A 24325-nucleotide genomic window follows, 5' to 3' on the forward strand; every position below is an offset into this window, starting at 1 on the left:
GTCTCTTTATTTTTGGAGATCCTCACATCCTTCGGATACAGTGTTTCTAAGATGGATACCCCAGCTTAGAACTCCAGCTTAGAATTTATCTAACACTGCCTGTACCACTCCTCCTTGAGTGTAATGGAGTTTTAGAGGCACATTTATCAAGGGTCGAATTTCGAATTCATGTGAGTTTTTTTTAACACTCCCATAATTAATTTCGATTGGTCGAACTTCGAGTTTAATAAAATCTAATTTTCTCAACTCGGATAAATTTAATTGACCTGAAAACTCGAATCGAATTTGATTTGAAAAACTCGACTCGAATTTAAAAAAGCTCTATTCGAGTTTTTTTCTCTGAAAAAAACTCGAAAATCAGGAAGGCTGCAAACATCATCACCAAATTGATCCCTGGACCTCTCCCATTAACTTATACTGCAATTCAGCAGTTTTAAGGTAGTAACTAGTCCAATTTGAGTTCTTTAAAGGCCAGAATATGATAAATCTCAAATTTCGAATTAAAACTCGAATCGAGTTTGGATAATTCGCAATTCGAATTTGAGAGTCTTGACCCAAAAAAAAAAAAATCTCCAGTCTTATGACCAGCTCTTTGTTGGTTTTCTAGGATGTGGAATCCCATATAAACAATCTTGCATTCTAAGATGGATACCCCTGCATGTGTAGCGTTTGCTGTTGATAAAATGGCAAAGCATAAAACATCTCCTACAATAGGCATCTCTTTTCTCATTACCAGTAAATAAACTATTGATTTTAAATGTAACAAACTGTTTTTCGAAAGTGTTATTTTCTGAAATGCAGCATTGCCACACAATCTTAATTAAATCTGAGAGACAGGATGAAAAGGAGCCATGTGGAATGTCAACATAGATCAGATTGAAGCAGACAAATTATGTGAAGGATCCTGTAAAAGTTTCCATATTTCAGCAGAAATGTAAAATGCTGCCTATTATACACTTGCTCTTCCAAATGTGCCAGTATTGCCAACATTTCTTGTAATTTTTTATCCTTTAACAACTTTGGGTCCTGTCTAACATTTACAGTGTGCTTTTCCACTTTTTTGTCCATATGTGTGCATAATCCATTCACCACATTCATATGTAATCGTAGGTTGTTAAGCCAAACTATGAAAGATCACCTGGTGAGAGTGGCAAATGAAGCTGAATTTATCTTGAGCAGGCAGCGAGCAGAGGAGATACACAGACATGCAGAATTCGAGGTAATTTTATAGTAGTACACCTGTCTTTTTGTATGTCTTTTGTGTGTCTGTGTGTAGATATATATATATATATATATAATTTTTTTTCCACCGTACATCGGCATTCCCCACTCGAGATAACAAAGGCCGGAAAAAGCACTCACGGCACAAGTCTTTTGTAAAACAATGCGGCAAAAAATGTTTATTGCTTGATCTTCATATCTACGCATTTAGATCCACAAGGGACCATCATTCGGAACCTTGTGGATCGAAACGCTTAGATTCTTTCTGATATAGATATATAAAGATATAGTCCAGTGAGTATCGGCACTCCAAGGCAAACTCCACTGCGGCCTATATAGCGGGGTGCACGGTTAAAATATATATAACCTTCAATTCAAGAGAACCGGCACTCCTATGTAAAAATTCTCAATCATTTATTCCGTTGCACCATTATCCAACGTTTCGGTCCTTGTTAGAAAGGTCCTAACAAGGACCGAAACTTTGGATTATATATATATATATATATATATATATATATATATATATATATATATATATATATATATATATATATATATATATATATATAAACAATCCAAGAATAAAACCATACTCCAAGGTCTTAAAATAGTGAAAAAAAGTGAAAAATGTATTTCAACGTTTCGGCACACTAACTCAGGCCATCTTCAGGAAGTGAAAAACATACGAGTTAGTGTGCCGAAACGTTGAAATAAATTTTTCACATTTTTTTACTATTTTAAGACCTTGGAGTGCGGTTTTATTCTTGGATTGTTATGCTATGCTATAACCAGCACCCAGGCGGTTGCCTATATCGTGAGTGCACCACTATATATAAATAAATAGTTTTCCATTATCCTTGTACTCCCGAAGTATTAAAATGTTAGCTTTGTAGAAAATATCGACATTTAATTGTGTTTACAATTAATTACTTGTTGTTTTTTGGAACTTTTTGAACCCGTTATTTCAAGTTTAGTATAAATGACTATACATATGTTTTTTTCCTTGTTGAAATGTGATATTTGGCAGCATGAAATTTCGCAAAAGATTAAACCTTTGATTAATTTGGTCCAGCAACCATGCTGTGCATTGTACAATAACAGATCTGCACACCACCCATAGCTCCTGCCTTCATGCATAGAGTAAAGAAACTGGATAACTGCAGTCTTGCTTTGTTTAAGTGGAATTACCTGTTTTATTTGCTACATCGGGTAGTTTGACAGCAGTCCTATAGAGGACTTCTTCGATATATAATTTTTAAAGTTTGGAGTTTTTTTTTTTTTTTACATGATTTTGTACTTTGTTGAGGATGCTTCGTTCATGACATGGTTTTATTGATCTGATGATGGTTTCCTATGTTTCCTGTTTTTGCCGGTGTGCAAAACTGGACAGAAATGTTTTGGGGGTGTTGTCAAGTGGTGAGCTGTGACTTTAAAGCTGGCCACAGACTCAAAGATTGTACAAATCATCATACGATCGGACTTCCCCATCTCCTGACCTCCTGCCACTAACAATTCCGATCAAATAAAGTAGTAAAAGAACAGATCAGCCGATGTTCTGCCCCTGACAGCAATCGTACGAAAGCTATGTCAGACCAAAGCTGGTGACAGTCTCCCTCTGAAAATGGTACGATCGGCAATACATGCAGAGATATTACCTGCAGCCGACAGAAATCTTCTAACCTGTCCGATCAACGCCGGACAGAAAATGACGGGACTCTCCACACACGTTCCGAAAATCGTACGAATCCTCGATTCGTACGATCAGATCTTTGCGTTTCTGGCCAGTTTAAGGAATGGTAGTTCCAGCAGCAGAGTTTTGTCCCGGTTTCACTTCTGAAACCTGGCAGCCTTGGGGGAAAACTGGGCTGGCCAATTCAAACCAAAGTGATGGAAACCCTAACACCCACCTACAAACAGTTCAGATGATGCCTCAGTACAAAAATGTTAACTGTATAATTTTTATTAAAAATAATTTTATGAATTAATATTTATGTAATTTAGATACACACAGAACCCATTGCACTTAAAATCCTGTTAAATATAAAGCTGTTTAATCTGATTTTGAGCAGATTTTTCTCTTCACATAGTAACTACTTCATGATGATTTTAGCAATATGCTTTAACTGGAGGTACTTTCAGCCCTACAGGCTTTGTATTCTCTTTCCATTAGGCTTTCTCTTTCCCCCAATAGGTGCAACATGTATATATAGTGGTTAGCATTATTGTTTTGCAGGGCTGAGGATCCATTCCAGCAAGGGCACTGTATCCAGGGTGTTTTTATATTCTCACTCTGTATACATGTTCTTTTTCTGTTATAGTTTTAACCCAGACTTCAAGAACCTACAGGCAGGTCTCCAGGTAAAATTTACCATAGTGTGTGTGGGTTTATTAATCTTATCTATACCACTCCTCCTTGAGTATAATGGATAGAGTTTTAGAGGCACATTTATCAAGGGTCGAATTTCAAATTCATGTGTTTTTTAACACTCCCATAAACTCGAAATTCGACCAGTTGAAATTTATTAATAAAATCGAATTTTCTCATCTCTGACTTTAAATTGACTTGAAAACTCGAATCGAATTTGATTTGAATTAGAAAAAAACTTCTTGCTTGCTTCAGAAAAACTCTACTATAGTTCATATAAACAAGCTGCTGTGGAGCAATGGTGGAAATTGAAAAACATCTATATGGCACAGGTTAACTAATGGATAACAGATAACACCATTAGACAGACAGAGCTTATTTGCTATCTGCTGTGTAACCTGAGCCTTTTCTCCTTTGAATGGCTGCCCCCATTGCTACACAGCAGCTTAATTATATAAACAATAGTAGTGTTTCTTAAACAAACAAACCAGTTTTACCAGTGCAGGGCAACATTGCATTATATTTTCATTACTTTTATTTTTTGACGTTACTGTTCTTTTAATATATCTGCGCCTATTGTCAGTGCCTGGTTGTTTTTCTTACAGTCAGTAGAAGAAGCAGGGGAGTTTTTGGGTGTTTTGGCGGGGGAATCCACCATTAGGCCTGGAGTCTAGAGAAGTTTGAACACACTGGCAATCTTATGCTCAGTTTGTGGCCCCCTATAATTTTATTAAAGGCTAAAAATTTAATATGACCCCATCAGAGATGAACAAAAATGGAAAATCTTGTTGGCATTGGCCCATGGTGTGAGATTGGATTGCACTTCTGTAAGAAATATTTATTTTCACCAGCTAATTGTTGCCAGTTTCCCATCCATTTTGCACAGTATCCTATGGTCTACTGATTTGGATTGCTATAAAGGTACTAGCAGCTCTGCTTGGCTGATGACCACTTTGAATCAGATTTTATATTTTGCAGAACTGAGGCAATCGTATTGTTTTAGGATTGAACTGAAAATTGTGTTGGGGCCTCATTGACGAATTACTAGTCTTGTAATAAGGTTGAAGATAGAAAAACCAAATAACATGTTTACTCCCATTTGTGGTCAGTTTAAGGCAAGGATACCCAACCAGTAGCTCGTGAGCAACATGTTGCTCCCCAACCCCTTGGAAATTGCTCCCAGAGGCCTCAAAGCAGGTGCTTATTTTTGAATTCCAGGCTTGGAGGCAAGTTTTGGTTGTATAAAAACCAGGTGTACTGCCAAACAGAACCTCAATATATGTTGACAATCCACATAGGAGCTACTAAATGGCCAATCACAGCACTTATTTGGTAGCCCAGGGAACATTTTTCATCCTAGCGTTGCTCCCCAACTCCTTTTTACTTCTGAATGTTGCTCGAGGGTTCAAAAGGTTGGGGATCCCTGGCATAATTTAAAAAGTAAGCACCAGGACAGATATTAGTTGTGCCCAAAAACTTTGAGGTGTTGAAATAATGGTGAAATATAAGAAATCTCTTTGATCAAGAGCTGTTGTAGAAAAAAACGAAATGTTAAGTTTGCAAAGTTCAGCATTTCTGTTTACCTCCAACTGCAAAATACATTATTTGCAACTGCTTTACATCATTTTATTTCCCATGTTGTACCTACACCTTAATTTAAATAATGTATGTGATGCAGGGCTTCATGCTGCATCTTGAATAACTCCAACTCATCCCCCCCCCCAAAACCATGTCTTTAGTTGAAATATATAAACCCTATTAAACATTTATATAAGATACTGTATGTGTTTCTGAGTTGTATAGGTTATATGACCTTGAAAAATTTCACATCCTTGTAATAGTGCTTTTTTTTTTTTTTTAGAACTTTCTTTTGTGTTTTTTCATAATAAACAGAAATGAAAGCGATAAAAAAACAAAAAACAAAGAAAAAAGAGCTCTAGTAATGAAAAAATATACGTTAACAATTGCAGTTACATCGGCTTGATCCAATTCTTGTGCAATATGAATGGAATGATATCCCTGTACAATTCAAAGGTTACATACAAAACTACGTTAACCATTTGGGCACATTGCTACTGTTTCTAGAGGTGGCAAATTAAACAATGCTTCCGCCTTGCCCTTTTTCACAGCTATGCATATAATTGGTGTATATAATTAGGGTTCTGATAATGGTCTCTGTGGCTTTTCTACCTGTCGTTCCCCTCTGGCATGGTGAGTTCACATATACTTTACATTTCTTGCATTTTGTCATTAGTCGCTCCTAATAGACAATATGACATTTGACCTATAACATACACATTATGTTCCTGTATCTCTGGACTATGTCATTTACATCATCCCCACCTTCTGGATTATGTTCCAATTGTTCCATATTTTGTTGAAGATGTCTATATTGTCACCTCGGATTGCTGTCAGGTATTCCTTTATCCTTATATAACATACTTTTTCCAGAAATTCTGCTTCTGATGGAGGGAGGGTGTTTTTGTAATAGTGTTTTTTAATTGCAATGGTTGTGTGTATTCAAAACATCTTTAGAATAATAATGTAATAGGTTTAATTTCTATTGCCTCTTTCATTCAATATAACTGGATTGATATAATTTAAATAACACTGTTGTCTTATTTGCTAGAAACCATGCTGTACAGCAAACTTCTATGCATGGTGTCTCCACGGTAATTACATTTAGCATTTGCAGGGTCCGTGAAATGGGCCTTTTTTGTGTTGCTACGTTTCCTCATGCGGAAAACCCCTTATGTGGCATAATCATATTCCCCTCTGTTTTATATTTCTTTTTGAGATGGATAAACATTGACTTGTTTCTTTTCATAGCATTTGATTATATATGAGCTTTAGTTTATTTTTCATGAATATCTCTTTATGCTGTAAGAAACAATAAATCAAAACAAGTCTTCTCTCCTTGAGCAGGTACATATTCTGTTATTTCTTTTCTTATTACTGACCTTTTGCTCAAAGCAGGGCTCATTAGAGTATAATACTTCAGTACAATGTTTTTACTTGTATGCCCCAACCTAACAACCAAATGCACATGACTGTTTCATTGTTAATTAAACATGTGATTTTCAGTCACATAACGTTTGCATGTGTTTGTGGCTAATTACAGATAAAAATTATTCCTGTATTATTTATGAAATGTAATGCTAGCTATGCTGAGGACCACAATCACTGTTTTGAGTCCAGTCCATAGACAAAATCTCAGCTCTTCTTTTGCTTCACTACAACATATCACTAGTTGAGGTATTAAAAATAAACATACAACAAAAACTCTCATCCTCTTGTTCACAGCTAGGATAGGGATTGTGATGTCCCAGGTGAGCCATATGTTGGAAAGTCTATCATATAATTCTATACTGAGTGGAAAAATACATGCAAATAGGAAAGATCCGTCAGAGCCCATTCGTAGTACGGTAATCCGGTCATTCGGCCCCAGTGCCAAACGTTCGGATTCATCCACTATCACACAGCCGTTAGTAAACATATCGGGTTAAGATCCGCTCGTTTGGCGACCTTGCCAAATGAGCGGATCTTATAGTGTATGGCCACCTTTAGTCTATTAGGACAGTTTATTATACAGAGGCTTCTCTTACAGAATATAGCGTTCCCCTAGGTTAATATTTTTCCCAGTTTAGCGCAAAAAGTAAAACATTTTTATTCCATTTTGTAATTTAAATGTAAATGCAAATTTTGTGGAAAAGGGAAATTTACCCTATATAATATATCAATAGTTCAAATAACTCAAATTAAAGTCAGATGCAAAAAGATTGTAAGAACCTGTCTTATTTAGACATAAGACCTATAGTTTGGCTTGATCTTTGTTCTGAGGCCTTTAAAGGATAATTAAACCTTTAAAATAAGGGTTTCAAAGAGAGGTCAAAGAGAATCTCTGAACGTTTCAGTAAGAAACCCGGCACCGAGGGTTAAAGCTGTCCAAATTTGGACAGTCCAACAGAAAACGGGACATTTGGGATGTATGGAAGCTGCACAAATTAGTTCTACAGGGTTTTTTTTTGAGAAGGAAATATTTTGTGTCCGTATAGAACATCAAGGCAAGATTTGAGGTTACTCCTAAAAAATAGGAACAGTGTTCTCTGTACAGACAAGACAAAGATGGTAATTTGGCCACAGTACCAAAAGACATGTCAAAAAATAAGACCACATTTCACTAGCAGAACCTGATAAGTTTTAAAGCAGGGTGGTGGGAATGTTATGGTTTGGGGCCTGCTTTGCTGAACCAGGGCCTAGGAAGCTCACCATCATATAATACATTGTAGCAGAGGATACTTGAGGATTATGTGAGTTTGAAGCTCAACTAAAGGTGGACTTTGCAATGTGACATGATCCTAAACATTCTAGTAAGTCCACTAAGGAATGGCTGAAACATGGAGGATTCTGGAATAGCCAAATCAAAGCCCGAAGCTAAACCCCTTTGACAAGCTGTGAGGTTCTGTAGGGTATTTTGCAACTTGATGTACAAGAAACCCCTCATTGCAGAACAATGTGAAGTATTAGAGCCATGAGTGTACCTTACTTTTTTCACAAAAGGAAATAACATATATTTTGCTTTATGTTGAGTAAATGATTCAGGTTAGTTTTTCCTTGCTTTTGTATGTATCTATTACATCACCTTTATCTGTATATAATGTTTGAATGAAGCTAGACATGACTGTAAGTGCTAAATTCAAGCAAATGTAAAAATTAACTTTTTTTTTTATATTTTTTTGTAAATAATATAAAATGTTCTTAGTAAGTACAGGATATTCAGGTTATCATAAATATTATTTTAGCCTTGATATTTGGACCTCTCATGGCTCTACAGGACAGATAATTTAAACATATCAGGTCATCTGCACTTGTTACCTGTAAATACAAAATTACGGAGGGTGTCTTTCAATTTAGCTATCAAATCAGGAAGGAGTGAATTATTAAATAGATAAAACTAAATTTATGTTTGCTCCCTGTCAGAGTTCATATCCACAGTCAACCTTGATAGCAGATCAGAATGATTTAGACAAGTTTGGTTTAGAGAATAATAACATATGCTAGCTGAATGGAATTGAGTTATCTCTGCTCTCGAGAGTAAGTTATTGTAGCAGGAGCTGACAGAGATGAAGATAACTGAGGGAAATTCAATTACCTTTTAGTGTTTTCTATTTAATAGGATTCTTAATGTGATAAAAGTCCTTAGATGATGCGCACCTCTATTGCTTACTGAAAGCCTAAAATGTTCACTTTTCTTGGCTTTTGTCCTACATTAAACCTACCTTTGTGCAGCTGTACTTAAGGATTGTTTAGCTTGATGCAAATCTCATCCCTATAGTATTTCAACATAGTAAAATATAATTATTCATTTAAATTATGTTGATTATTATATTTGTCTTTGTACTATTCAGTAGGTATGGTGCCACTACTTCAATTTTTAATTTAAATTAGCCCTCAGTAAATGCGTTCTAGCAGTAGAGTTTCACTTTATGACAAAAAAAGAATAGGCGCTAACATGTTTTTCTAGATATATTTTATTTCCCTGGTGCTGAAGAAAATGTAAGACATGGGCTAGTACCACAGAATTAGCATGTTTTTTCAAGGATAAAATGCAGAGAATAGTGTTGGGGCTAATTCAAGAGCTCAGTTTTGTATGAGGTCATCTTGTGTTTTAAGGAAAAACCAAAGTTGTATATGTGCATCCACACCTGGATTAAACTATTAAGCCTAGTTTGGATCTTAAATATTTTATTTTATTGAGAGCTAGGGGTTGAGCAAGGTGCAGAAGTAAAGATGACTATCTTTTTAATCCTGTATTTAGGATAGTGGATAGGGTGCGAGTCAAGCATGTAATGGTGGAAGTCATTCTGTTTTGGCTTTAATGCTGAAGTAGCAATAGGACAGTGGATGTAGCATGTAGTAGGTAACCCTCAAGAATGGGGGCAAGAGAAGTACGTTTCCACATCTTCCGTATAATGAGCAGGAATCAGTATCAAAGATAATAGTACAATACACTGAAAATAACAAGTGTTTAGGTACTTTGAGTTCAAGGTGTGAAGTAGTATGACCTTAGGCAGAAAAAGGATGGTTCTCTGCAAGTTTTGTATCTTCTATCTTCTTTTGTTGAGTTTGAACCCCTTAACAAGGATCTAGAAAGGGTATTTATTGCTGTTGGGTTTACAATCTAAATTAGTGTGGCTAGATTACTAGTGTGGTCTTGTATTATTAAATAAGCACAAGTAAATGTAATAAAACCATGCTCTAAGAAGTATTAGTATGACTTTATTATGTACACGTGCTTTGATTAATAACAATGTCCCAATTTATCACTTTCTGAGTGACTTAGATGTGATTGTAGTTAGAGGAAAGAGTACCCCTCCATTCATGTTTAAAGGGATACTGTCATGGGAAAAAAACATTTTTTCAAAATGAATCCGTTAATAGTGCTGCAGAAGCAGAATTCTGCGCTAAAATCCATTTCTCAAAAGAGCAAACCAATTTTTTTTATATTCAATTTAAAATCTGACATGGGGCTAGACATTTTGTCAATTTTCTAGCTGCCCCCAGTCATGTGACTTGTACCTGCACTTTAGGAGAGAAATGCTTTCTGGCAAGCTGCTGTTTTTCCTTCTCAATGTAACTGATTGTGTCTCAGTGGGACATGGTTTTTTACTATTGAGTGCTGTTCTTAGATCTACCAGGCAGCTCTTGTGTTAGGGAGCTGTTATCTGGTTACCTTCCCATTGTTCTTTTATTTGACTGCTGAGGGGAAAAAGGGATTGGGGTGATATCAATCTAACTTGCAGTACAGCAGTAAAGAGTGATTGAAGTTAATTAGAGCACAAGTCACATGACTTGGGGCAGCTGGGAAATTGACAATATGTCTAGCCCCATGTCAGATTTCAAAATTGAATATAAAAAAATCTGTTTGCTCTTTTGAGAAATGGATTTCAGTGCAGAATTCTGCTGGAGCAGCACTATTAACTGATTCATTTTGATAAAAAAAAATTTCCTATGACCGTATCCCTTTAAGGGTGTACCAAGTGGTTTGCGTTGAATTTGTATAATTCATGCAAAATTAAATACATCAGAAGTAATATTGTGCTAGTTTTTACAGTAGTATACATAATGATTCATTCGGTTCTTTACATCACTATTTATGGGATTAGTCATTTTTCTAATCTGGTTTGTAGAGTTAAGGCTAGCATTGTGATCTGAATAGGTTTATTGTCATTGCCCTCTCAGAAACTGGCTTGTATTTAAAGTATCTCCCACTGATAAAAAGTCCCACCTCTGTTTTAATAAATGCTTAGAACAAAAGTTTATTAATGTTAAAATGGTTTGTGGGTAGGTTTAGTTTTGTGAAAGCAATGAAAATACCAGCAGTACATTAGACTGTCAAAATCTAAAACCTTCAAATAAACATACAGAGTCTCTTAAAAAGTAATGAAATATCACTAAATTGGCTACCTTAGCAATCTCCTACCTTAGCAATATCACAAATGAGGTCCAGAGTTGATCATATTCACTCACTGTCTTATCTTTCTTGTCTAATATCTGATTCCCTGGAATTACATAAACAAATATGGGAACCTTTGGAAAATTTCAAGAAAAACTAACAACTCCAGGACTAGTAGCATAAAAAGTATATAAATCCAATTCTGGAATTATTCTGGAATCAGAAAATTTCCAATAGATCTGGATAAGGGCAACTCCTAAACTGTTTATTCAAATATAGCTTCACCCCATGTCTGGTTAGAAAAAATGCATATTCCAGAACTTCTCTATAGAGATTTAGGAAATGCATGTTGTAAAATGTTGATCTGTTATGATTAATATTATTTAATTACCCCCCCTTTTTTTATTTTTTTTTTTATTTGTGTTTTGCTTTTGTTAAATTGTACACACTACAGTAAGCATAATGTTAAAAGTACAATTCTTTATTGTATGTTTATACGGCAAGTGACTTTATATGGAAAAATTGAAAATAAAGAGAAATAAAAAAAAAAAAGTCATGAAATAATGCATGCTCTCTGTACCTTATGCTACCATGATGGATATCTGTGAATATCATAAAAAATCAAGTTGGACTATAGAAATGCTAGTATCTCAAACCAGTCTCTTACAGGCATCTGCAGCTTCCATTAAAATGCTTTTACAGTTAGTCTGTTCCCTGCACTCAATTCCCATGAAGACACTATATCTCACCATGCACACAGCTGTGTTTCCTTTGGTAGAATGATGATAGCCACAACAGGAAGCGGTAAAAGTAAATTAACTGCCATATTTATTATTCCGATGAAGAGAGTAATACAGGTATGGGATCCATTATTCAAAAACCTGTTATCCAGAAAGCTCCGAATTACAGAAAGGCCAGCTCCCATAGACTCCATAATAATAAGGGATGCACTGAATCCACTATTTTGGATTCGGCCGAACCCCCGAATTCTTTGCATATGCAAATTAGGGATGGCAAAACATTTTTTACTTACTTGTTTTCTGACAAAGTCACGTATTTTCCCTCCTAGCCACTAATTTGCATATGCAAATTAGGATTTGGATTCGGCTGGGCAGAAGGATTCGGCCGAATCCGAATTTTGCTGAAAAAGGCTGAATCCTGAACCGAATCCTGGATTCGATGCAACCCTAATTATAATCAAATAATCCAAATTTTTAAAAATAATTTCCGTTTTCTGTAATAATAAAACAGTATCTTCTACTTGATCCAAACTAAGATATAAGTAAGTGGAAGCACAATCAGCTTATTGGTGTTATTTATTGTTTACATGATTTTGTTGTAGATTTAAGGTATGAAGATCCAAATTACAAAAAGAGCCATTAGCCTATATATATAATATATATATTTTGAGAGAGAGAGAGATCGAGAGAGAGAGAGATCGAGAGAGAGAGAGAGAGATCGAGAGAGAGAGAGAGAGATCGAGAGAGAGAGAGAGAGATCGAGAGAGAGAGAGAGAGATCGAGAGAGAGAGAGAGAGATCGAGAGAGAGAGAGAGAGATCGAGAGAGAGAGAGAGAGATCGAGAGAAGAGAGAGAGAGATCGAGAGAGAGAGAGAGAGATCGAGAGAGAGAGAGAGATCGAGAGAGAGAGATCGAGAGAGAGAGAGAGATCGAGAGAGAGAGAGAGATCGAGAGAGAGAGAGAGATCGAGAGAGAGAGAGATCGAGAGAGAGAGATCGAGAGAGAGAGATCGAGAGAGAGAGATCGAGAGAGAGAGATCGAGAGAGAGAGATCGAGAGAGAGAGATCGAGAGAGAGAGATCGAGAGAGAGAGATCGAGAGAGAGAGATCGAGAGAGAGAGATCGAGAGAGAGAGATCGAGAGAGAGAGATCGAGAGAGAGAGATCGAGAGAGAGAGATCGAGAGAGAGAGATCGAGAGAGAGAGATCGAGAGAGAGATCGAGAGAGATCGAGAGAGAGAGAGAGAGATCGAGAGAGAGAGAGAGAGATCGAGAGAGAGAGAGAGAGATCGAGAGAGAGAGAGAGAGATCGAGAGAGAGAGAGAGAGAGATCGAGAGAGAGAGATCGAGAGAGAGAGAGAGATCGAGAGAGAGAGAGAGATCGAGAGAGAGAGAGAGAGATCGAGAGAGAGAGAGAGAGATCGATCGAGAGAGAGAGATCGATCGAGAGAGAGAGAGAGAGAGATCGATCGAGAGAGAGAGATCGAGAGATCGAGAGAGATCGAGAGAGAGAGAGATCGAGAGAGATCGAGAGAGAGAGAGATCGAGAGAGATCGAGAGAGAGAGAGATCGAGAGAGAGAGAGAGATCGAGAGAGAGATCGAGAGAGATCGAGAGAGATCGAGAGATCGAGAGAGATCGAGAGATCGAGAGAGATCGAGAGATCGAGAGAGATCGAGAGATCGAGAGATCGAGAGATCGAGAGAGAGATCTACATCTTGGCTATGGATGTGTTCTGCTCATCCATAATGTAACTAGAGCACCCGGGTGCAGGTCGGGTAGCCAGACCGCCACCCCACCCCGAAATTTTGGTGCAGGATAGCCATTGGCGCAAGCATCCAGCAAGTCCCGAGGGGTTGCGGACCCTGGTGCGATCACACCCCCTGAACCCCCGGTAGTTCCGCTAATGCAGCTCATTTAGCATTACTGTTGGCCTCTGTTTATTTTCTGACTAATGTGGTGTTTACTTGTTTGGTGAGTTTTCGTTGATGGCCTTCTTTATGCAGAGTTTCAGTTATACAATATTCTTTCCATTTTTATAATAATGGATTAATTGTGCTCCAGGGGATTTTAGAAGGTTTTATAACCCAACCCGTATCGATGTTGTCTAGATCTTTATTCTTGACTTGATTTGATTGTTCTTTGGTCTTCATGATGCTGTTCATTTGACACTTTAATTGCACACAGATGGAGCTACTCAATTAATTGTAATTTCTGAAAGCAGTTGCACATAGTACTGTTTTTTAAGGGTTTCGCAGGTTTTGAATACTTTTGCAGTTTAGTTTTTTTGTTTCTAAGTAACTACTTCAACCTTATGGACTATATTGTGTAGACCAGTAACATGCAATCCTAATTAAATTCATTTTAATTCTAAGTTGTAACCCAAACAAGTATGGAAAAATTCAAGTGGGCTATATGCATATACAAAGGCACTGTAAAGGAAAATGGCAAGCTATTGTATGATTTGCTTCATGTAGTTCATATTTTCTTTACACCGATCATTTGTACTCTGATGTCATACTTGAGTGTTCCCTAAAAATGTATTTTAAAAATACTAATAGACCTTAAACACCCCAATTTTCTAGCTTATTCCTAAATTTTATGACATTGTTAACATATAAAGTCTTACAGCATTAGCCATAACTTTTTCTGCACAAGAGCATACAGCACAGCTCGTTCTGGAGCAAATCCTACAAACAGATTTAAATAGTTATCCTGTAGTTATCTGTACAAAGGATAAAAAAAATGGATAGAGAACTACAGATCTGAAAGCTTGCACATTGTATGCAGTCCATTAAAACAATAAGAAATGGAAGAGATATTTTGATAAGTGTTTTGCCTCTGCTAACCTTGATGGCTATTATCGAGAGGATGATACTATATCTATTTCATTGGCCTACGTTGTTTCCTTGCTGAGAAAAATCAATATTTTCAGGCCCAGGATGACAGGCACATCACTTCAGAATTGAGCTTGCCTGACAGACATTGTCATTGGTTGACTTTTTTCTATTGTGGTTTTGAGCTTTCATCTTTCTAGGGTTTATTCAAGTGGGCTTTTTTATGGTGAGGGGGGGGTTTCCTAGGTACAATCTAAAAACCAGAGGTCGAGTGGACAAATAGTTACATGTAGACAATGTCTTAATTTTTGTGTATGTAATTTTACATGTGCAGTTTGAGATCTGTTTTTTTATTTGTCATCTAATAGCAACTTCCCTGTTATGAAATCATATTTTTGTGTTTAGTTCCTGGAAGGATGTATAAATGCATGCTCGCTGTGTACACAGCTGTCAAACATATAGCATTATACTGTTCCTATTGGTTTTTGTTTTTTAAACATACTTATTTATACTAATGTGAGTAACATACTCCATTTCTATTCATATATATAGAAGAACATCTATTGCCCCCTACCTCTACTATTTAAGTTTGTGTGGTATTCCATTAATAGAATTTGGTTGCATTGTAGATTATACAGTATATTCTATATTGCATTCAGCTTTCTGTATTCCATAATGACTTTTGTTTCTCCTGGTGACTGTGCTGCAGCACTAGCAATGTAAAATGAATGACACAAGAACAAGGGGTCTGTAAATGTATATTCAGTCTAACTGCCTTTTGAATTATTTACAACTAATTTATCTGGCACTGCTGCTTTAATGCGTTCAGATCATTAAATCAGTACTTCCTGGTCACAAAGAAGACATACTGAAAATAGTAAAGGATTTGTTCTGTGCGTGTAGGTTTGCTTGCCATGTGCTTGCATTAATCAATTTTGCTTATTTAAACCGATTTCTGTCTACAGTACAATCACTCAAACTAGCCCTGTAAGATATTTTTAATATCACCCGGTATTAATTATATGATTGCGTAAAATGGAAATTGGAGAATCCATGTTTGTATATATACAATTCTATTATTATAGAACCAGGTAACCATTGTATACATTTGAAAAAAAACAAACAAATGCAATAAGGCAAATATAATTTCCATGATTTTTTTTTATTCTACTTTTATTAAATTAGCATTTATTTTTCTATCAGGCTTATTTATGAAGCCTCAATTTTTTGAAGTCGGTTTTCAAAGTGGAAAAAATCTGAATTGCTTTTCATTAGGGAAAAAACTTGAATTATTAGAGCTATTATTAGAATTTTTAGAGCTATTATTATGCTCTGAAGCTGCTTCAAATCTGAATGTGAAAATAATCCAGCTAAAACCTGCTTTAGTCATGTTAAAGTCCCTTTAACAATTGAAAGATGTTTTTTGCCTTTATGATTCTCGATAGTTTCAGGCTGTTTGATGCTGGTTTTCATTCGATAATCTTAATAATCCGGGTTTTTCAGGCGACAATTTGGAATTTTTTTCTTTATTTTGACGAGACTTTTCCTGCATGTACAATTGTTCTGAATTTTTAGTAAATGAAGCAAGATCGGTTGGTTGGGAGTTAGGTCCAATTTGTTTCATTAAAAAAATGAGAAAACTAACAGTTTTAATAAATTTGCCCCTTGTGTTTTGGTTTTCTATGAGTTTTTAGAGGTGGAGTTTAAAGGGGTGGTTCACCTTTAGGTTAACTTCTGGTATGTTGTATGGCTTATTCTGGGCAGATACAGTTGTGTATATAATGATTTGCTTATGAATTCTTTGGCCTCATTATTTGCAGCTATTTAATACATTTTTATCATATTTGGAATAATGTTGGAATGGAACATTTTTATTATGGCTTATCATTTTAAAACACTTAAGAAAATAACTTCCTTCTGGGCCTTTTAAATTCTTCGATTCACTTTGCCCTAGGCTTTTGTTTTCATTGACGTAAAAGAATAAAATGGCTTTAAAACTTAATTGTTAGAATTTAAAAATATACATATAATATGGGGTTCATACTAATAAACATACTTGCCAATAAAGTTTTTCCATTGTATCGTATATTTACAATCTTAATGTTTCACAAAGAGACAGAGATTGATAATCGGTAAAGAACAGACCTCTAATGTGATTTATATCTATGGATTTTATGTCAGATATGAAAAGTTGTTGTTCAAATTGTAAAGACTGGTCCATTAGACCATTAGAGAGCACTTTAAAACATTTACTGCTTTGGCAGTGGAATTCAGTTCGCAAATATGCATTTTCAGTTAAACTGGATTTGTTTTCTCATTTGATATTTTCATTATAAGAATATGATGATGATTTGAAAAAATATCCCTGTACCAAAGCTGATTTGTGTTTGTATGTCTGCCTATCTAATCTATCCAATTTACAAAACAGAGATCTTATATTCTGTTTAAACATAAGCAATATTTAAATATAAATACAGATTTTGAAAGTGTATTTGTTCATATTTGATACACAAGTATGTCATATACTTATGCTTCACTTCATCTGTACGGAATAGATCAAAAATAAGTGTGCTATGTTTATTCTGTTTTTCAGATACAATAACTGTTCGACTGTAAACAAAAACTGTTTTTATAGGATTTGTTTTTTCCGTGTCTGTAGGATATTATTTATCCTAAAACTGTTGCAAGTGGTTCCTCCAATAGTTTTGTTAGAAACGTGTCACATGCACGACATGTTATAAATAATGGCTAATGATTAAACTTTTGTATATGTCATTGTATTTTGTTTTATGAACCAATATCCACCATAACAAAATTTAGACACAATATCATGTAGAGCCTGGACTCTTCCTATGTTCACAATATGCATTTCATGAGTAAACACTGATCTGAAGACCGACTGAAAAATACATTTTAAAAAAAATTCTCGTTGTGGATTTTTGGGCAACCCCTAGTATTTTATGTGAGTTACTGCACACCTATGTTAGTAGTTGAGATATTTATTGCAATAACCCATTGTCCGAGTGCCCTTATTGAATATTATTGGTTCTTGCTGATTTGTGCAAAAAAAGATCAGCCATAATTGAGAAATGTACGCAGAAATGGACTAAGCTGTTTTGGGTCTACCATAAGCACTGAGATACACCAACATTTATAACTGGAAGCTTGCAGAGGAATTGTAGCTTTTCGCGCCTTACATAAACTTTGAAAGGAAAGAAGCATCTAAAATCATGAAGAATAAATTGAAGGAGAAGTGCAAGTTGAATGAAAGTATATAAAATTATTGTCAATTTATTGTTTATGGGCTGTAGGGTTTGATCATTTTCACATATGTATTCAGTATGTATCTGTAACCAAACCAATTCAGGAAACATTACCAACTGTCTTGGGAAAGGAGTGTGTATGTAAAGACAATCTGTGATGTCACTTAACACTTTTTCCTTTTATTTTCCAGTCCCAGTGTGCACAGTATACTGCAGACAAGAGAGAGGAAGAAAAAATGTGTGACCATTTAATAAGAGCAGCTAAGTACAGAGATCATGTAACTGCAACGCAGCTTGTACAGAAAATTATCAATATTCTCACAGACAAGCATGGAGCATGGGGTTGCTCTTCAATAAGGTAATGACATCTCAGAGTTACAGTTCAATATATTTTATTGGCGGTTGCTTTAAAAATGCATTCACCATGATGACTAAGTAACAACTTTTTTCTTAGGTAAGTTTGAAGTCTGTTATATATACCTTGTCACATGTCTTTTAGGAACCAACCCCCTCATCCCCCTCGCCCTCCTACCATACACACAGCACAAGACCTATAGAGGTGCCACTTCTGCAGCGAAAAACTCTATAAATAGACGATGTGGAAAATAGCCACGCTGCGTTTTGGTGATATCCGATTTCCAGTTAATAGATCCCATAGCTCCTATATTCTCAAGTTTCAGATTATAGCTATTATGCATTTTTCCAGGTGGTGTTTTAGTATTTTGCTTAGAAAATTGATCTTTAAAAAGTGGCCTAATAAAAGAGAACATAATTTTAAGAAACTTTGCAATTTTTAAGGGTCTTTATATTATTTGTTGCTACACTTTGTCAGGCAAAAATTCGCTCAGATAACACTAATTTATTAGAAATTGCAAAGTTGCGTCCAGGTCGCCGAACGCTAGCGAATTTTCACTAGCGTTACTTCGGCAAACAAAGCAAAGAATCGCTAGCGTTCAATTATGCCTAGCGAAACTTCGTTAGATGTCTTTGCTCAGGCTAATTTGCATATGACAGGAAATTATAAAGTTGAATGGACGTATATATAGGGGTTTCTTCACAGTCGGGACAGTGAGCTTGTGGAATGCACTGCCGGGTGATGTTGTGATGGCTGATTCAGTTAATGCCTTTAAGAATGGCTTGGATGATTTCTTGGACAGACATAATATCAAAGGCTATTGTGATACTAAACTCTATAGTTAGTATAGATATGGGTATATATCATTTATGTGAAAGTATGGAGGGGTGTGTGGATACCGGGTTTTCATTTGGAGGGGTTGAACTTGATGGACTTTGTCTATTTTCAACCCGATTTAACTTTGTAACTATGTATATGTTGCAGAAAATACATTACATTGCACAAGTCCAGGGAACCTTAATAAAGAAAATAGAGTTGTTATAATGCCCTAAACATGTTCCATATGTTAGAAAATGTATGGGGGAACCCAGTTACCCAAAAAAAATTAAAGGGGACCCGTCACCCAAACAAAATTATTCCAAATCCTATTTTATCATGTTAGTCAAGCAAAATGAACTTTAATTACACTGTATAAATTATTTGAATATTGTTTCCATCAGTCTGGGAATTCATAATTATAGCAACCAGGAAGGAGCCATTTTGTGGACACTGTTATTAAGGCAAGTCTTTTATCATCTCAGAATCTTGTTTGTGCACCAGGGGACAGGGACCCAATGTCCATCCCCATGCACTGGTTACACAATTAAATGGTTAAGAGAGCTGGGGGAAAGCAGGGAGAGCAGTGACATCTAGGAAGTGCTGAATGTAAAGTGAAAGTAATTGTTTGCCCCGCCTCTATGCCTAGGCATAGAGGCGGGGTAGGCAATATTTGATTGACAGCTGATATTTTTCAAGAGTTTACAACAGCAATGAATGCTTTAATAAAAAAAAGAAATTGGATTTCATATTTAATTTAAAAAGGACTTTTATTATACAGATTTTTATGTCTGGGTGACGGGTCCACTTTAAGGAGTTTTGCAGTCTTTCACTCTGAAAAAAGGAAAAGTCACCAAAGTTTTTTGGGACTTAGAAACTTTTGCCACTAAAAATATGATGTAAGTAACAGCAGATTGAGGAAGATCTATGTACTCCAATGCACTTCACCTGGTCTGAGCTGGCAAAGGCAAGTCTGGCGAAAGAGGTAACGTTCAGTAAAATCCTCATTTGCGGAGTAATGTCCATTCACTAGAGTGAAAATTCGCCTGGCGATATAGTGCGAATGAACTCTAGCGTCTGTCTCTTTCCCTACCGAAGTTATGTCTGCACCCATTAGTAAAGTTCTGAAGAATTGTATACTACAGAGCTTGTCTGTTATCAGCTGCGTATTTTGTGCCTTTTTTCCTTTTTCAACATTAAATGGCTGCCACCATGGTTATACAGGAGCTTGTATATAAACTATAGTTGTGTTTCTGAAGAAAACACACCACTCTTACCAGGGCAGCACAACAGTATATTATATTGTCATTCCTTTAAGACACTTAAGACAATTTTTAAATAAGTTTTGGATTAAGATGGAGTCTATGGGAGATGGCCTTCCTGTAATTTTGAGCTGGGTTTCCAGGTAACAGATACCATACTGGTATATTAATGAATACAATAAAATGTAAGTTTTGAATGAAAATTTTGCTGAGCACTCAGTGAAGCATTAGATGGAAGGAGGAAAAGTGTGTTCCAAATATATGACAAAAATCTGTGCAACCTCTAGAAGTACTGAGTTTCACAACATGAATAAATACTGCTTTAGTTGGTGATCTTTTATTCCACATGCAGCAGAACTTGGAAATAAAATACAGACAGCAAGTTCTGGGATATCTCTAGGCTAATTATATTACCCTTTTCTGCTTCTGACCTTTATTGAGAGTTAAAACTATATTGCGTGGTCTTGTTTCTGTACTCCTTATTCTGTAAAAGGTCTTTATTAGATTTTGCAAAAGCTACTTAAAGGAGAAGGAAAGGTTAAAACTAAATAAGCCTTATCAGAAAGGTCCATCTAAATATACCAGTAAACCCCCAAAGTAGTGCTGCTCTGAGTCCCCTGTTAAAAGAAACACTGCATTTCTTTCCTTCTATTGTGTACTCATGGGCTTCTGTATCAGACTTCCTGTTTTCAGCTTAAACCTCATTGCCCTGGGCAAGAGCATGCTCAGTTTGCTCCTCTCCCTTCTCTACTGTAATCTGAGCCCAGAGCAGGGAGAGACTCAGGCAGGAAGTGATGTCACACCATGTTAATACTGCAGCTCCTATTCTAAACAAACAGAGAGTTTCTAGAGCTTTTTACTCAGGTATAGTAAAGCATTCTACAGAATAAATATAGCATTCTAGCTTGCACTATTGCAGCTTATCTATTGGCAATAAAATGCCTCCGTAGCTTTCCTTCTCCTTTAACATTGAGCACCTATCAGAGTTGCAATACATACGCTGATTTGATCAGGCAGATTTGACCATTTTGACCTTACTGTCTGGCAAGCTATTAATGTCTGCCTTGGTTGAAGGGGGTGCAGTTTTGTTTGCAGTTGGTCTTTCTAGAATGGGACTTTGGCCTGTCATTAGCCTTTTTTCTGCACTTACTTTATATTTGCTTATTCAAGATATGGGCTAAACTAATGGATTATTGCTGTTCTAGTTAGTATTGTACTGTTTGGCCTGTTGTTCAGCAAAGTCTGCTCGTGTAAGGCTGCCATTATGCTTTAAAATCTCTATGTATAACCTTTAAAAAGCTTTACTGAATTGCTAATACAAGTAGTTAGGCTTTTGTTGGAGTATTAACTCAAAAGTCTTTGCTTTTTCCTTTTTCTTTTAACATTAACTGGATCCAATGCTTAAATCCATGGTGCAAATCTGTAGTATAAAATTATCTATTTCTATCTTTTTGCCATCCGTCCCTCATCTGTCATTTTTTTTTTTTTTTTACTATTACATTTTATTTTCTGTGGTGCATGATTTCTATTGCAAAAGTCTAAACATTATTATTCTTGTTACAAGGATACAATGTAGACAACAATAACAGTTTGTTTGTGTGACAAAGCGTGCCATCTAAAAATATTATGCAATCCCTGTTTTTTTTATAGGTGAAGACAATTTTGCTATATGTCTGGGTCTCTTAAGAGTCTGTATTAGTAAATTGAAAACCATTAGGTTCCTGCTTTTAAATGATTCTATGTAATCTTAGATGCTTGATTAGCAATGTGATTTGATCCTTAGCTGAAATTTCAGTACAGGTATAGAATCCATTATCCAGAAACCCGGTACCCAGACAACTCAGAATTATGGGACGGCCATCTCCTATAGCAGGGGTCCCCAACCTTTTTCACCCGTGAGCAACATTCAGATGTAAAAAGTGTTGGGGAGCAACATAAGCATGACAAATGTTCCTGGGTGGTGCCAAATAAGGGCTGTGATTGGCTATTGGTAGCCCCTATGTGGACTGGCAGCCTACAGGAGGTTCTGGTTGGCTGTACATCTGGTTTTCATGCAACCAAAACTTGCTTCCAATCCAGGAATTAAAAAATAAGCACCTGCTTTGAGGCCACTGAGAGCAACATCCAAGGGGTTGGGGAGCAGCATGTTGCTCGCGAGCTACTGGTTGGGGATCACTGTCCTATAGACTCCATTTTAATCAAATAATTTAAAAAAAAATTTCCTATGTAATAATAAAACAGAACCTTGTACATGATTCCAACTACTGTATAATTAATCCTTATTTGAGGCAAAACAATCCTATTGGGTTTTATTAATGTTTAAATTATTTTTTTTAGTAGACGTATGGTATGAAGATCCAAGTTACATAAAGGCTCCTTATCTTGAAAACCCCAGGTCCAGAGCATTCTGGTTAACAGGACCCATATATGTAGATATAATCATACAAACAAGAGGTGGGATTGATCAATGCACATTCCATATCTCCTAAGTAATTTTGTATCTATGCAAGTGCATTATAAAGACAAGGGTTTTTAGTTACAAAGTTATTATCATAAAATTGGTAAGCTATACCAAGTCGAGGTAAACCCCATATGGTGGTCCCTAACTTTTTACTTCTGGTCATAGTATTCAAAGGCTGGCACCTTCTTTTTTGCATCCCATACTTGTAGTTATGTGAAAGGTGTTGTACAGCTTGTACTGTGATAACTTGTGTAATTAAAAAAAAATCTTTGGGCAGTTTACACAGTGACTTCTTGTTGCTTCCCCTTTCCCCAATCTCAATAAATTACATTGTCAGACATGGATGAGGAGGAGGAACACCATACGGCAGACCCTTTGGACCATCAGCCCTGTCACTTGGAGTCTGCTATATAGTATTTATACCACTGGTTTAAGTCATACAATGTGCAGTGTATGGTTAAATAACGGCTGTGTTGAAATAGCCTTTTTTTTTTTTAAATCAAATTTGCACTGGTCAACTGGAATGGCCTCTTGTTGCTGTATAGGAGATATTTTTAAATATGGCAGAGACACATGCTGCTATTTCAGGAGATAAGTCGCTCTGAGACAAATCGCCTCTTGTTCGGGTCGACTAATCTCTCCAAACTGCCTTCCCATTGGCTAGAATGTAAATGGCCGGCGGGATGGTACTCTCAACACTTAATGTTCAGAAGTTGCTTCACTAGGAAACTTGGGTCGACTTCAGAAAGCCAAAGCGATCCGAGTGCCATCCTGCCGGCGATTTACATTCTAGCCGGCGGGAGGCAGTTCGGGGAGATTAGTTGCCTGAAGAAGAAGCAATTTGTCTCTGGGCAAGTAATTTCCCAAAAAAGCAGCATTTGTCTCTGCCCTAATGTATACAACAGATTCAGCTTTAATATAATCAAGCCTTCTTGACTGGGATGGAGTGAAAAATGCTAGCACAAACACTTTCAGAAGATTGCTGTGGAGAGCAAAGCGGGGGGTTCACCTCAAGCTAATAAAAAGCATGGGTGCTAAAGGAGCCTGAAATTAACCCATGCACAAATGACCATTAGAAAAAAAAACAAAGGCTTTGTTCATTCACTGTTATATGAATGGCATTGTTAAAGGAGACATATAGCATAACTAAAAAAAATCCTCAGTCTTGTAGGCAATAATGAATAATATATTGTGCTGGTTTTACGTTGGGGTACAAATGAATATTTTCTTTAAAAATTTTCCCTTTATTGGAGCTCCCTATAGATATGCTGCGGCCCCTTTCCTTGTTTCAAAGGAGGGGTGCCAGAAGCACAGCAATATCCAATCGCAGCCCTACAGTCATACAAGCAAAGACAGGCTTCAGCATACCTCCCAACATGCGAATGATCGAAAAAGGTACAAAACATCTGCCCCACACAGCGTGATTACATTTTTTTGCCCATCCCCATCTCATAGCCACACTACCTAATTACCATGTTAATTTTACAAAATCTGAGCACATTTCTGGCAGTTTTAGGGTCATGTTTTATATAGGTTATAACTGTTACAACCA

At 36.3% G+C, this 24325-nt stretch overlaps 1 protein-coding gene across 1 annotated transcript in view; it reads left to right on the top strand.

Moving 5' to 3' along the window:
* The window catches only part of LOC108704343 (lipopolysaccharide-responsive and beige-like anchor protein), a 369752-nt gene that overhangs the window by 113804 nt on the left and 231623 nt on the right, over positions 1–24325 (top strand). Inside the window, exons 35-36 of the mRNA XM_041579550.1 lie at positions 1111–1219; positions 18071–18237. Of these exons, the coding sequence (XP_041435484.1) occupies positions 1111–1219; positions 18071–18237 (276 nt within the window). The remainder of the gene's footprint in view (positions 1–1110; positions 1220–18070; positions 18238–24325) is intronic.

The sequence above is a fragment of the Xenopus laevis genome, chromosome 1S (genome assembly GCF_017654675.1).
Source record: "Xenopus laevis strain J_2021 chromosome 1S, Xenopus_laevis_v10.1, whole genome shotgun sequence".
Classification (NCBI taxonomy): Eukaryota; Metazoa; Chordata; class Amphibia; order Anura; family Pipidae; genus Xenopus; species Xenopus laevis.